Source organism: Telmatherina bonti (assembly GCF_933228915.1).
Source record: "Telmatherina bonti genome assembly, chromosome: 16".
NCBI classification, from domain to species: Eukaryota; Metazoa; Chordata; class Actinopteri; order Atheriniformes; family Telmatherinidae; genus Telmatherina; species Telmatherina bonti.
Genome location: NC_136614.1, coordinates 15883357 through 15898846, shown reverse-complemented (window position 1 = coordinate 15898846; position 15490 = coordinate 15883357). Strand labels below are relative to the sequence as shown.

The following is a 15490-nucleotide window of genomic DNA, read 5'->3' as shown; positions in this document are numbered from 1 at the left end:
AGGAAAAGGATGAAGGCTCATGTGCAACCGGGATTTGATGTTCTTGTAAGTGTACCTTCCAAATCATCTTTTCTCCTTTCATATATTTATATATAGATATTTTGTTGTTGTTGTTGAGGGAAATACAGGAGTCCTAACTTCTTCCTATTGCTTTTACAACAAATAAAACTAAGATGGATGAAAGCACTATGGATCAGTCTTGTTTTATGGCTCTACTTGCCAATGGCTTTTTAATACCCTCCTCGTTCAGGTGTTGCCTTGTCCTGTACATTCAGAGAGGATGCTGTGATCCAGATCTGAGCGACACCAAAGAGAGGGGGGAAAAAAAACTGTACAAACAGGTTTCCCTCCTGAGCAGATGCACATCGCCCCTTCTTTATGTCTGAAGCTGGCTGTCCAGCAATGGCAGCTTTGACGAGACAAAACAACGGCGCTAGAATAGTCCATTCCAATTACATGCAAAGGAAACGGAAACCTCTTTTGTGTCTGTGATGTTGTGGCTTCGGATTGAGTGTGTGTGTTTATGTTCCAGCAAATTTTGGATGGCTCGACCAGCAGATCTGTTGCGTAGCCGTGGGACTGAATGTGGCATTTCAGCCTAGTCTTCCTGCGAGTCACCTGGATGTCGCTGCATCCAGGTGCTCAGGTGGCTTCGATTTGGCACAGAGGCCTTTTGTCCCCTTTTAGAGCAGCTGGACATCATTTAAAAAAAGCAGCAGGGAAAAAAAAATAAATAAATAAAAAATGTGAAAGGCCAAATGTTGCCCTGAAAAGTAAAGCACTTTCACTGAGCAGAAGTGGCAGGAACGAAAGGGCGGATTCTTTATTTGGAGTAGGAGTAGGGGGTAAATTACGGAGAAGAGCTCTCATCTTGGTGGCAATTTTGCAAAAAGCAACATTACAATGATCATGTAGTTATGTAAAAATGAGTCCTTTATGATGTCATGCCTGAGACTAACCTGAACCTCAGACACAGGTCTGTAGAGTCCGACACAGCTGACCTACTCCGGTTTGAGGCTAATGGAAGATGGTAGAAGGATTTAGCATCGGGCTAACTGAGTCTAAGTCTCATCTCAGTTCCACCTGCCTCCTGACGCAGACTGTGTGTTCTGATAAACTGTTTGGGTGTTTTATGGGAGCTGGAATTAGGTGAGAGTCAGTTCATGTCGATGGTGTTGAAGACCCACTCGGTGAACTTCTTGAGTTTGGCAGCAGAGGTCTGGGACTCCTCCTGTAGCCTCTGGTTGTCCTCCCAGAGCCGCTTGATCTGAGACTGAAGCCGCAACTTCTCTTCTCGCTCCTGTGGAAATAAAAGGAATAAGAAAGAGAAGAAGGGCTCAGATAATCTATCTTCAGCTGTTCTACATGAGTGTAGTTGAGTAAACAGGGTGAAAAGGAGCTTGTGCTTTGAGTTTTACAAGTCATGACTAGATTGCCTTCAGTGGCTTTAAGGACAGATTTAAAATCTAATTAAAAAGGTACAACAAATGTAAATCCTGAATTGTGGGCAAAAGCATAAATATTCGGCATTACAGCTGGAATAAAGGCTGAAATCCAGAGAGTCTGCATCAGAAGTTAATGGCTACCAGTATGAGAGCATCTTAAGAAGGTGGACGGGAACGCTATCTGATCTACTTCCACTAAAAAAAATGATACAGCAGACAATTTAGCTGTCCAGCTTCTCACACACAAGTTAGGGTTTTTTTAGGAGCTGTATAAGACATGGGTTATATTAAATTACTGGAGGTGAAAACTTTTCCATGCCAGAAGGTCAAACTAATTAGAAACTCCACAAAGTCAGCAACTATCAGCTCAAAGCGACACAAAACTTCAGAAGGAATAGAGGAAGATAGCAGCGGGGGTCCTATTAGCCACGGCAGCAAGAGGTGACAGATCTGCTGTATGTGATCATCACACCAGATGAGTTTAGCATACAAAAACAATCCCAATGCAGAATTTTTTTCATTGAACATTATCTAAATATTTAATCTGAATTAAAATCATATAAGCAAAGGAAAGATTTGTATTTATGCAGATGAGACAGATCGCGTCTGGATCCATCTCATCTGGAATCAATGACGGGAAAGTATTAAAAAACAAAAAACTTCAAGTGTGTCACAGAGCTAAAACTAACGACAGATTTTAACTGAGGAAATATTCGGCAAGGCAAGTTTATTTGTATAGCACCTTTCATGTACAAGACAATTCAAAGTGAAACATCAAAAGCATGACAGATGCCTTGAAAAACAGACAAAAAAATAGCATTAAAGAAGAGCAAAATCACATAAAATAATAAATTATAATAAAATAATTAAAAGCAGAATTAATTAAAAGTTACTGTGTAGATGTCATGCATAGGTGCATGAGAAAAGAAATGTTTTTTTTACCTGGATTTAAAGGTTTCTACATTTGGTGAGAGTTTAATCTCCACTGGCAGCTTATTCCACTTATTATCTATGTGTTATAATTATTATTAATATCTAAAACTTAAAAAAAACTATCCATGAACATTGTTAGAGCCCTTTAGATTTAAGAAGAGCACAGTAATAAAACAGTTTAATTAAAATAATTTTGTAAAATGACCAGTTTTTTTCTCTTAAAGGTGCTTTTAAGACAACAGCTGGAGGGACTGCAGTGAAATCTGAGTATGAATGTAACCAGCTGCAGTGTTTACATGCTGAGGGGACTTTTCATATATAAAAACAAATATTTACACACACAAACACACACTGCATGTTTTACCATATGCAGATAAACAAAAGCCTTTTATTTTTCATCCCTTCCTGCACTTCAAACAGAAAATAATCCTTCAGGACAGCATGGAGCTGAAGCGCTTTACATGAAAAGCAAAGTTCTAACACACTACATACACATCAGCTGGACCAATGTGAAAACACTCCAGAATGTGTTTTACCTTCTTCAGGTCCTCCTGGAGCATCTTCACCATGGCCTCTAGTTTAGTCACCTTCCTCTCCAAGCCAATGATACCCTCACTGTGGAATAAGGAGGCTTTGTTCACGCATTCAGCCGTAGGATGCGAGTTATCACATTTTTGCCACGTTTCCATGCCAACCTCATCATTTCTCAATAGTAGACATTGTTTACATTGGAGATTTTCCAGGCTTTATCAATACTGTGAGGGCAAATGACAGAGTGAAACACTACCTGGACGAGGGCCGTGATAACGGCGCCGGCTGCAGCTCTATGTGGGGCTGCTGGGGACTGGAGGCCCCGCTGCTTCGGTGGTTTGCATCTCCAAACACATAACTTCTTTGGACTGGGAGGGAAGTACAAAGTCAAATGCATTATATACAGATTTTTGTGCCACTTTTTTTTTTCTTTTTGCATTTATAAGTAGAAAGAATTTTCTTTACTGTAGTGTGTGTTTCTCTCATTCTCAAAGGTATTGGCCACATCCACCAGGTGTGTCCAGTCTAGAGGGCTGTTCCTATCTGATGATGGGAGGGGCATCAGCTCTTGAGGGAGAGGCCCACGATGACGCTCCACCAAATCCACCAATGATGTGTCAGAAGCCGAAAGGTCACCTGTTTGTTAAAATAGCAGAAAGTGCCAGATGTTACAGATCAAATCTATGACCAGCATACGTTTCTACGCCAAACCTCACAGTCCCGGTTGGTTTTAGTATTTCCTTCAAATTTAGTTTGCATGTCTTCAGCTTTTTGTCCTGCATTGTTCTATCCCATATCTGGATAAAATGGAAACTATGGGAACCAAATATCAGTGTTCAGGACGTACAGTTTGACAGTAACAATATAAACGTGTAAGAAAGCCGTGTGAGGTGGTTGTAGTTAAAGGAGCTTCCCTTCTCTTCTTTCTTACCATGGAGCTTGACTCCCAGCTTATAGGAGGGCCGTCTGAGGGGGACGCCACGGGTGGTGGGGGAACGGGGAAGGGTGGAGCAACTAAACAGAACATCAGAGCCCAGCGCCGGTTCAGTCACTGAGTCGCTCAGGGAAGGGAGGCGCTGGCCACGATAGATGCTCTCATCGGACAGGGTGCGATGTAGTGAGCGGCGGCGGCTGAGGGGCGGGCCTGGAGGTGACTTCTGGCCATGCTGCGTCGGCACGAGGGGCAAACGGTGAGGACTGAGACAGAAATATCAACTCAGATGTAAAAATACAAGACATAAAAGTACCTTTTCCTTGTGTTTTCGTGGAGGTGGGGGACTGTCAGGAGCAGTGTGCCTCTTCACATCTTCCTCGATAGTCGATTTTGCGTGAGGCTGGGGTGAGTGCATGTCTCTGAGAGATGGCCTGGCTGCTGGGGTTGGAGCCGCCTCGCCTCCACCTTCTCCAGGAGATTTCCTGAGAAAATAAAACAAAAAGCCAGATTAAGAAAACACAACTAAGACATTTGCTGCTCATAGATCATTGTAATAACCTTAAACAAATCCACTTCATCCACTGGCAACAACTGGAGATCTCTATTATTCAGACTACATTATTGTTCTTGCAGTACCCTCCTTTGCCACGAGGGGGTAATCAAGTAGTGTTCATTACTGCTGACAAACACTGCTGCAAAAACAGAGTGGGTGGAGAAAATGTGATCAGATGTAAATGTAACAAGATAAAATGTAGTCTCATTTGCCAGAGCAGCTATGAGTAAGTGTAAAGTTCATTTTTCTCATCCCTTTATAAATAAAGAAAAGCAGAAAATAAACCCTCTCAGAGTGCCACCATTAAAGCAACATTGAGCTTTGTTGCTGTAGGGAATGAAAGCCAATTTTATTGTAAATAAACCGCGAAACACTGCACTAGTCATTTCACTCATTTACCCAATCATCTGTCACTTTACTTCACCAACACTTTGCATTTAAACAACACAAAGAAAATCAGGCTGTATCGGATTCAGGAGAACTCCTGGTTCGGTCCATAGCTATAGCTTGGCTGGTTTACTGCAATGCACTTTCTGCATGTTTCCCAGCATGCTCAGTGAAACCCCCAACGCTTAATCCAGAACATGGCGGAACATCTGGTGTTTGATCAAACAGGAAAGGTCGTGTGTAGCCTCATTACTCTCTGAAATATAGTTTCTCCTACATCTCTGAGGCTCATCATCTGGGTTTGTCATCCCTACAAACAAGGCAGTCTCAGTCCAAGTTGCTTTTATTTGTGTTTCTCTGACTGTGGAAATAGCTTCCAAGTGTTAACTGAGCAGGGGCATCTCCTTCTACCTTCAACGATCCCTTTAAGATTCACCTGGCCAGAGCTGCTCCTCTCTGAAAAGCTCCAATAAACCAACACAATGAAGTCACTGTTGTCTCTGTCCTTTTAAACAAATAGCACTAATCCTAACACAAGCATTTCCTACTAAGGAGACCCGAATGATGCACACTTTAGCTACGCGGGGTAAAAGCATCTGCTAACTCCTACATCTCAACTGTTTCATCAAATTTCAGTTTTGCCACAAATGCAACAGTTTTAACTGAGATCAGATGAAACTAAACACTCAGGTGAAGATACCAGTTTGTAACAAGGATGCTTTGGTTGGGGCAAAAACTATATATTCAGCTCATGGTTTTCTGTAAGAAACACACATCTGAGGATGTTAATGTCTCATGTGGAAGTGAAAGCAAACATTTGTGAAAGAATGTGACATGCCTGTCCTCTTAAAGCTGGGCTGGGGAAATGTTGGGGAGCGAGCAAGATGTGAAAGTAGCACCCTGTCTTGGCTCCTCCCACTCAGGAGTGTGATCCAAGGCTTTTTTCTTACCTCTGCCAAGGAGGTTATATTTTTACTGATGTTTATCTGTTTGTGTTCAAGATAACTCAGAAAGTTAAGGATGGATTTTAATAAAAATTTTCTGGAGTTGTTGGAAATGTGAAAAGGAAGAACCGATTTAATTTTGGTGATGATCCGGATCACCATTTGGATCCAGGCCTTGGCGCAGGTTTGCGCTCTCTTTTTCCACCAACGATTTTCTCTTTTACCGCCGTTTATCGGGAGGCAAAAAAAACGAGCCATGTTTGCCTTCCGAGTTTCTTCTTTACTACTTTGTATTTTCATCCTAACATGCTAAATTATATGCAGGGTGTGTGATGTGGGAGGGGGAGGAGGAGAGCTGGGAGAAGAAGCTTACAAAATATAAGAAATGAACAACTTCAATGTGGCCTGAACATTTTGATTGGTCAGAGTTTTTACAGATTTACAATAAACTGAGGGGTCTAACTATATTTCTTATTGTTCATGATTACAAAATGTACAGACAACCATCAGGATGAGGAACCACTTCACCTAGAGTATAAAAAAAAAAGTCTGAGCTAAATGACCAACCACAGCTTGTTAGGTGGATAGACGAGACCAGTTAATATACTTGACGTGTTGTTGAGGTTGTTCATTACTGTGCTGAAGTAGAAACATGTACTGGCTTGTTTTAACAGGTTTATTCAACTAAGAAAAGCTGTTTAGTCCACAAGGCCCAGCATAACATGAAATGGGGTTCTGAGATATTAGGCATCATTTTATAATAAAACTTTGTTTAAAATCTTTTTGAATTTGATTTTTGTCTTCTGCTGCCTAATAGGTACCTAAAAGCAGAAAATTACACAACAAAAATTCTGACATATAAAAACGACATGGAAAAAATATGGAAAAAAATCTATTACCGGTACTTACCGGTAATAGATTTTGAACATTTCATCAAAGGGACAAAAAAGACCTCATATGAAAAAAATGACACTTCTTACAGTTTGTTCATGAGCCAAGTCTTAAAAGGTTAAAAATGTTACTTTTTGCACATTAGAAAGTATTTCTTACAGACTTAAAATGAAAAAGCTCCTGTTAGGTTTTCCACTTTGCTTTCTTTATGTCCTTACTTGCGAGTGTCTCCAAAGTCAACAGAATTGATGGTGGACCCAGGTTTCCTCCAGCCAATCAGATACTTGGACTGAGCTCCCTGTCGGGGGTAGAAGCTCTTGGGCCCAGGGGACACAGAGGACTGAGAAGAAGGTGAGGTTGCTGAAGAGGATGACTCCTCTCTGGGAGAGCTGTGGCCAGAATGCCTGAATAGAGACAAAATGAAGAGATATCGATGGTAGACAACTAATAATAATGACTTTTTTACCTTTTTGTTGCAACTGGATGTCTTTATGTTTTAGTATTACTAAGCTGAAAATGGGAAAAATGCATCAAAGTATCACCTACAGTCAAGCCTGTTTTATCCTGCTCTCTCTTTCTTCCCCCCTCCACCTCCCTGACAGAATACAAATGTAGTTTAAATGCCAGACAGATGATGCCCAGGTCATGCAGTGTAATTCTATCTGAACTGCTGAAATAACCTTTCTCAAACTGGGAAAAAGTGCTCAGTGGAGTTCTCTCAGCTCCAGACACCAGCTCTGCAATGAAAAGTGGGACATGTGTTCCACATTTCCTGAGGCCTAACGTGGAAAGATAGGGAGGACTTAAAATGACTTTATGCTTGGTTTCCAGAGAAGCCTTGCTGGGAGGGAAGTTGTCTAGCGTGAGTTCTTCTCGAGTGAAGAAATGCTGGCATGACAATGGAAAGTGGAAACATGCAGCAGAGGTCAGACGCACACTGAGATGACAAACTACAAACTAGTTGAGGTAAAACTAAAAGCTGAATTTAGTTAAAGCTGTAATATGAAAATTTGCTTCAACATAAGTGATTTTTAGAGTGTACACTACTGAGACTGAGGAGAATGGTACACTGTAGACAAGTTTTACCATAGTGATAAAAAGAATGGAAAGTAGTAAAGAAAATGCTATAAAGCTAAGTGGGTTGTGCCCGTTTATTTCTTTAAAACGGAGCACACTGGTTGTGCTTGCTGCTTCAGATGCCGTTACCTCTGCCTCTGGTTGGATCATGTGTCTGTCAGGGTTCTTAAAGAGGAGTAACAATGAATGTTTTGAGTAAGGACTTTCCAAGGCTTACATTTCTAAGGCAATATACAGTTTAGTGTGAGACATGAAACTAATTAAAAAGGTTGACCGAGCTGAGAGCAGTTCAACTAGAGTACATTTCCTTTCAGATGTATTTTACTTTGGTGTAAAAAGAAAAGCAATATGTTTCTATACTTTTTGTACTCTGATCTGATCATTTCTTCACAACTCCTAAGGCTTTTCTTGCAGCAGCTCAGACAATACCATCAAGGGTCCAATAAATTTTTATATTTTGAAGCTCAAGATTTATTTGCTAAACAAATGAATGTTGTTTATGAGATATGTGATCCACACTCCACTGCATTATTTACCAGCCACCATGCAATAAGGAAGACATTACTCTATACAATATGACTTGGGGACTAGCTTTTATCATAATACATCCAGATCAAATACATTGCATGGCAACCAAGCATAAAACCATCACAAATGGTGTCTATGGTGTAACTATTAGCCGTCTGCTTCAATTATCAAAGAAAATACTGGTCGCATTCAAAACTTGACCGTAGTTTCAGGGTCTGAAAAGTGAGGCCAATTTGCAAGAACGATAAACCTGCATTCTCTCTGATAAACAGCAGGGGGCAACAAACTGGTTGAAAAGAGGACAACAATTAAAACTCGGATGCATGTATGAGACAAATGGGTTGCAATAACAATCCCATCACACCTACAGAAGAGTGTGCCTGCAATCCGAGTCGGTTGTGGTGAAACGACTGTTGGGGTCAACTACACAATATCACACATATAGTAGTTATATTCTTAAGTCCTACTGGAAATGCAGTTCTGAATGTCCTATCTAGCACTGGTCCAAGTATTGTTAAATTGTCGACTTATTATCAGTAAGACTACCAAGGCAGATTTCTAAAAGGACTGCAAAGTATAATTGACAGGTTTTGTACGGACACATTCATTTTTTTTTGTCAGAAACATTCATACTATCCCCACAGACTGACCTTGAGTGTAATCCAGCATCACTCAGACTGTAGGTACTGCTGTCTCTAACCAGGAGATGAGTTGGTGGGCTTCGGCCCATTCCCTCCAGGCTCCTTTCTCCTGGAGGGCCGGGAGACTCGGCAGCAGCAGGTGACCTCTCAAGCATCCTCCTCCCTCCCTCGGTTGGACTATGCCACGGAGATGCTGAGCGCTCCCTGCTTTCTCTGCTTCCACTGGGAGCCAGCAGCGAAGTGGTGCTGCCATGATGGGAGTGGGGATGGGCATGATGTGAGGCTCCATAAGAGCTGGTGTCAATGCCACTGTCAGCAGAGGCGCCCTGGAGGTAGCCTCCTCCTCCCAAACCGTTGGGTTCTAGGTCACCCTGGTCACCACCGGAGCCTCCACCGGCCCCCATTTCATACCATTTGTCGCTGTCACTGTGGCCCCCACTGGAAGCTGTACTGGATAGAGTGTTACTGCTGGAGTGACCTGAGTAAGGACCATCAGACTGCCAGGGCAAAGAAAATGAAGAACAAGATATGACAGTTAAACATTTCGATATTAAAAAAGGACCTATTTTTCTGACCACGTGATAAGAATGACATGTCATTTGATGTTATCAAGCACCACCATGTTATAAAATCAAATTCACAAACAGGATAAGCTTTAATCCACGTTAACAGATGTTCAGGAGTCTGTATAACACCAGCAGGGCTTACAGAGCATTTACTGTCTGACACTAGAAACACAAAGAGAGGTCTGAAGTCTGACCTGGCTGCCTTTCTTTGGGGACAGATGGATGACTTGCTCCTGCCTCTGGATGCGAGGAGCTCCCGAGTAGCCTTGACCAGACTTTGAAACCGGGGCCTCTGCAATAAAATTAAACAAGGCCGGTATTGGTGAAAAACACATGAACAGACCCTGTAGCACAAACAGACGAGCGGTTGCTAATTCAACAGATGATTTACATGGTTTTTTTTTGCTTTTGCAGCAGCAGCTCTTCCAGGAAGCTCTTCATGCTTTGTCCATGAACAAAAACCCAAAAGACCTGCCATCAAAGGACATCAAACAAAAATTTGTCCCATGCCAGTTTTGTTTGCTCTTGGCAAGCTGTGCCACATGAGAGTTTGCGAGTGCGAGTCCTGAAGCTAAACTCTCTATAAATGGGACTATTGTGTAATTGTCTGCATGTTATGCAATGAAATGTACATAGCATGCAGTTAATGACCACAGTACCATGGGAGAGCTAGGGGTGGGATCGCAACATCTGCTGGGGAGAACCTAAAAGTGTAGCTTCTATCCAATTTGGAATATTCATTACTCTGCATTGATGCGCTGCTGCCTACGGGGCTCGGCACTAATTAAAGATGGTTGTGCGTGTGTATGCCTGCTTGTAGGAGTTCCTGTGCATGCAATATGCTGCGTATCCTATATTTGTCTGTTTTATAACTAAATAATTAGACACAAGCTTTCCAAAACAATCAGACTGACATGAAGAAAAAGTGGAAAACAAAAAACAAACAAACAAACAAACAAAAAAAATCAAGACAAATGTACATTTTCAGACTGTTTGAACAAATTAGTATCACGGCAATGCCAACATGGTCAAAGTTAAGGAAGCAAGTATGAGCAAAAGGGATAATTCTGCCCTGTGAGTGACTTGTGCTATTTCTGGATGGAGTCTGGCCACATCATCATTGCTTAAAACTAGAGAGTCAGTGGGTAAAAATGAGAGGAAGAGGAGAGGACGGAAGTCTGAACCACTGTGAGGCTGGACACTTGGCTGACTTCAGCTGAGCTGGCCAAGTCTGCATTGTTCCATCCTAACCAATAACGACATAAGTACTATAAACAACCACAAAATGAAAGACTGAGGCCTTTAACTGTGATTGTGGTAGTCAGGAACAGGTTGAGGACATGGCTGAAACTGGGCTGGTCAAACATCAATCAAAACAACATCCTGCTGGGAATCAGAGGGATGGTCGAAGGGAAAAGGCTTTTAGAAAGCAAGCGAGAATAAAAAAAGGCTTACAAAAAAACTGAACTATAAGAGAACAGCTACAATTAAATGAAAAGGAATATTGAAATTAAACATAATGAGTAAGGCAATAAGCGGAAAATGGGGAACAGACTGGAAGGAAGGGGGGGAAGGAAGGAAAGGGAACAATGTTGGCCAACTTTGTAAAAAGCAAACACCAACATCTCCTCTTTCTGTTCTCTTTTTCCTTTAATAAGCACGTCAGAATAGAAAGTGACTGAGAAAAATCTATTTGCTGTAACTGAGAAGCCACCTGAACACATCCAATAATTCTCGCTTTCCTTTTTGTCTCATTATGTTTCCACCTTTTAGTTTGTAGAGCCATTAAGACCTTCTCTGTGAAAGCAATGCAATTTACAGCTTGCAGAGGAAAAGCATGCAGAAGAAGAGGAGGAGGGGGTGTTAGAGGCAGCGAGACGGCTGTCAGAGTTGGTATCTCAAAAGCTGCTGAAAGAAAAAACAGTCACTGGCAGATGAGGAGGGACACACAAGCACTATTCACAAACTCTTCAAGATACCTGTCACTTCAAAGGATTTAGAGGCAGAGATAAATATGGAAGATTTCTCTCTCCGTGCTTTGCAAAAGGCAACTGCATCCACAATCTTTGCATATGTTAAAATGCAAATTTACCCTCACATATAAAAGCAGTCGTATCCCTTTTTCCCCCTCTAAAGTATTACATATCCTTGTGTAATTATTTACATATTAATATACGTTTTAAAATGAGTTCACTGACAGTATAATTAAGTTTAGAAAAAACTGAACAAGTATAGTTTGCTTGTAAGGGCTGCCAGGAAAAGCCAAATAAAACAAGGAATACAGCAGAACAGCTCTGGTTTTTTAGCTTTGCATATTTAAACCCTACAAAGCACAAGACTTCAGTAACTACGTCCTTTGTAAGAGGACACCAACATGGGATATCTGACCACTCTACACACCGACATGTTTGGAATATATAGAAACTATAAACTGTGATGATTTGGGCTCGTTTTCCAGCCACAGGTCGTGGACGTCTTGCAGTACGGCCACCTGCCAGACAGCTAAAAGTTGACTTAACGGGACAACGATACAGAAAACATCTACACAAGGCTACAGCTTGTTGTTTGAAATGCATCTTCAGAGGGCTGTGTGTAACATGTGACAACATCAAACACAAAGTGATGACTTAGTTATCGCTTTGCTGAAAGGAAAAAGCATGCTTTTGTTTTCATAAAACCATGAATCACTGGAAATATTACTAACCTTCTCACCAGGCAGCTAACCAGTTATACTGGACAGTGCAATGATTTCTCTGCTAGATATATTATTAAACATTTCTATACCTGTTGACCCTCGTTCTGTTCCTCCTCCATCCTCCATTCTTGACCAGTTGGGAGTAGATTTCCCACTGGACCCACCCTCTCCCACCACCTCTCGTCTCTCTGTAGACATTGGGGAATGGCGGCTTCCTCCAAACCTAAGCAGTGGGGGCAAACACACATTATCTGTACCATTTCTAATAAATAAAAAAGATAATAAAAGTGTATTCTTTCTCTCAATAAAAATGCAAAGCTAGAACAAAAACAAAGACTTTATGAGATGATACATTTGCCCCACATCCTCCAGTCGGTGAATAAAAAAACTAAAGAAAAGCCAAAGGAGACAACATCAGGCCAACACTAATGATACATAAACACCGTTAAGAAAACCTGTCACTTTACTTCATTTGGCTGACATGTGCAAATCAACTTCCTGACAGGTAAATTTATTACTTTTAAGCTAAAGTTTGACATATTTTATAACCTTTAAAGAGGAAAACTTTACAAAAAATCATTTACAAAAACGCGAGTTGAAGGAAACCTGAAAGTCTCAGAGCAACGCAAAACCTCAGTTATGCTAAGTGAAAATTCATTTATGTGCTTTTTATCTACAAACAGGACAATCTGTCTCCTCTGGTTGTCCTTACTGTTCAGGCATGGACTTCTGTCTCCAGTGAGCAGAACTTCCAGATGTATCACTGGAACAGGAGAGGTTGCTGGGAGAGCTGCGGTTGTGTGGGGAGCGGCCTAAAGCCAGGGAGGAGGCCAGACTGTAGCTCTCACTGCCCGGAGACATCCTGATAAAAAAAACACAGAAACACAGCCATAAACACAGAATGACGACCTGAAAATGGAATTAAATAAAATAAGCACCATAGAAACTAAATATTCAACTCTGTGGCTGCAGGTCCTGTATTCAATAAAAATTAAACAAGTCAGGAGCTTCTGCATAAAACCAGAATAAACATCAGCTGTTTATGTGCTTCACAAAGCTTTTTATGCTGCGCTCATATATTTGTCCTTCTACCAGAAAGTTGGTAATAAATGCTGCAAACAGTAATGATTTCACATAAGAAACCAATACTAATACTATTGGCTTTGTGGTGTGTTTAACAGCTGTGGAGGATTCAGGCTGTTAAATCCCACATTTCCCTCATTGCAGGAAAAGTTTCCCACCGTCCTCCAATAAAAGACAATCTTAATTTATTTCTATTTAAAAACTAACAAGCTCTAACCTCTTGGATTCCAGAGGTCGGCCGTCACTGCTGACGCTGCGTGGAATGGCAGCCCCCCTCTCCAGCCTCTCCGCTGACAGGGTCTTTCCCACTGAGCTGCCCAGGCTGATGGCACGGTTGGGTGTGTGAGGCTGTGGTGAAGCAGTCAGTGATTGCTGTGGACTGCTGGATGTACGCTGCCATTTGTTGTTGTTGCTGCGGAAGGGAAACTTGTACTCGAAGGAGCCACTGTCGCTGCTGCTGCCCTTGTATTCAGACACAGGCACTCGGTAGAGCTCGGAGCAGCCCCTGCACAGCAAGGAGAAGTCAGATCTGAGTTCATGCTTAAAAAAAAAAAAAAAAAAAAAAAAAAAAGACATTCGACCAGCTGGTGACATCATTGGTCAAGTCCACTTCTTTTATGTACAATGTCGCTTCCCATTACCTGCGCGGAGTAGCGTCATCATGTGGTGGGATAATCACAACCCGAACTGTCACAGAGTTCCTCAAGAGATCGATCATCTGCTCATGGGTCAGAGTCGCTACAGCGACTTTGCAGATTTCCACCAAACGGCTTCCCTGACGTAGTCCTGCCTGCCAGGCATAGCCATAAGGCTCGACCTGGAAATAAAAGTTTTATTAAATAACCTGCTGGACAACATCGAAATACCAATACTGGAAGCTTTCCTCATAATCCAAACTGGCTTAGATTTATAGCAGGGTCGGGCAATATGAGCCAAATATAGTCATTATATGTTGGATATTTTAAGGCTGAAAGGTGCAATATATACTCAAAGTCAAAGTCATGCACTCAAACTGCACCATCATTTGCTGAAATTCAAGTTGAGCTTTTAGCCGGTTTGTTTAGAAAACAAATGATAAGATTTAGCTGGCAGAGATGAATAGTCATAATATGCATCCTTCTGTTTTCTGATTTACCAAATTAACTCAGAAAAAGTTCAGTATGTTTGTCTGAGATGAAGCTTTTATGCAGTGAGGTGATCAAATCAAATCAAAGATACTCCATTAATCCCTGCGGGGAAATTCAAGGTTCCAGAAACAACCCGTCCAAGGTTTTTACAGACACAGAACATTGAGTTGATGTCAAGCTAATGTCTTCACTTCACCTGTCTTTCCTCAAATAATTTAATAAGAATAATAATAATCATCATAACTATGATATTACGAAATCTACATTTCAAATGTGGGCAATAAATGCAACATAGAAGAAGCAGCGTTTGTCAGAGTCCATGTCCAAGAGGGCGGGACTTAAAGATGCCAACATTTACACAGAATAAACAGTATATGAAGCAACAACAGATTATAAAGTATACCTAAAAACCTCGCTTTACCTTATCAGCCAATATGTTGCCCAGCTCACATAATTGCTTATTTATTTTATTATTAATGTAGTTTCATTGAAGCACATAGACTTTGTACAGATAATAGAACTGTGCATGACATGACAGAATTAACAATCACACCATGTCATCATTTGATAAATGTATTCTTTATATTGAAAATGCAGGTAATTACACCTCCAGTAAGATAACAGTATTGTGTTATATTGTCCTTCAGCAATATAAATATACCAGTAAATCATTTGCAGATGTGTAATGCAAGTACATCTTCTGCGTTTATTTACTAGACTATTCCAGAACACATTAGCTATGTTTTATACCAGTACCTCAGCCACGATGCCTTCGTAATTCACATGGAAGCCGAGCTGACCCAGGCCGTTCCGACGGAGCGTCAAATCAGATGTCTCGCAGCCCTTTGTAAGAAACTAGATGCCAGAGAAAAGCACAAAGCACAGCTGAGAAATTATTGTTTTTAAAAGAATATCTACAACAAAATAACAACCAAACATGTAAAAATTCACGTTTCCGGACAGAATCAGTTGAATTTCTCTCTTTTTGCATTTTCAGGAACTTTGATATGTGCAAATGCGTTTTAGCAAACATGCATTCATGCTTTCTCTAGAGTTGAGGAACAGTTTGGTGGGGTTTTTTTGATGACATGCTGTCATCCAGGAGACTTAAGAGCCTAAAGTACAAGAAGAAGTAGTGCACCTCCTAATAGAAAG

General features: G+C 41.2%; 1 protein-coding gene across 1 annotated transcript in view; it reads right to left on the bottom strand.

Annotated features, from left to right (window-relative positions):
* Positions 1–1156: 1156 nt before the first annotated feature.
* The window catches only part of sipa1l1 (signal-induced proliferation-associated 1 like 1), a gene marked incomplete at both ends in the record, with an annotated part of 31154 nt that continues 16820 nt past the window's right edge, over positions 1157–15490 (bottom strand). The window contains 14 exons of the mRNA XM_079255976.1: positions 1157–1300; positions 2915–2993; positions 3166–3277; positions 3375–3545; positions 3841–4075; positions 4157–4325; positions 6837–7022; positions 8874–9361; positions 9625–9722; positions 12215–12348; positions 12838–12987; positions 13426–13713; positions 13850–14025; positions 15092–15190. Coding sequence (XP_079112102.1) covers positions 1157–1300; positions 2915–2993; positions 3166–3277; positions 3375–3545; positions 3841–4075; positions 4157–4325; positions 6837–7022; positions 8874–9361; positions 9625–9722; positions 12215–12348; positions 12838–12987; positions 13426–13713; positions 13850–14025; positions 15092–15190 — 2529 coding nt within the window. The remainder of the gene's footprint in view (positions 1301–2914; positions 2994–3165; positions 3278–3374; positions 3546–3840; positions 4076–4156; positions 4326–6836; positions 7023–8873; positions 9362–9624; positions 9723–12214; positions 12349–12837; positions 12988–13425; positions 13714–13849; positions 14026–15091; positions 15191–15490) is intronic.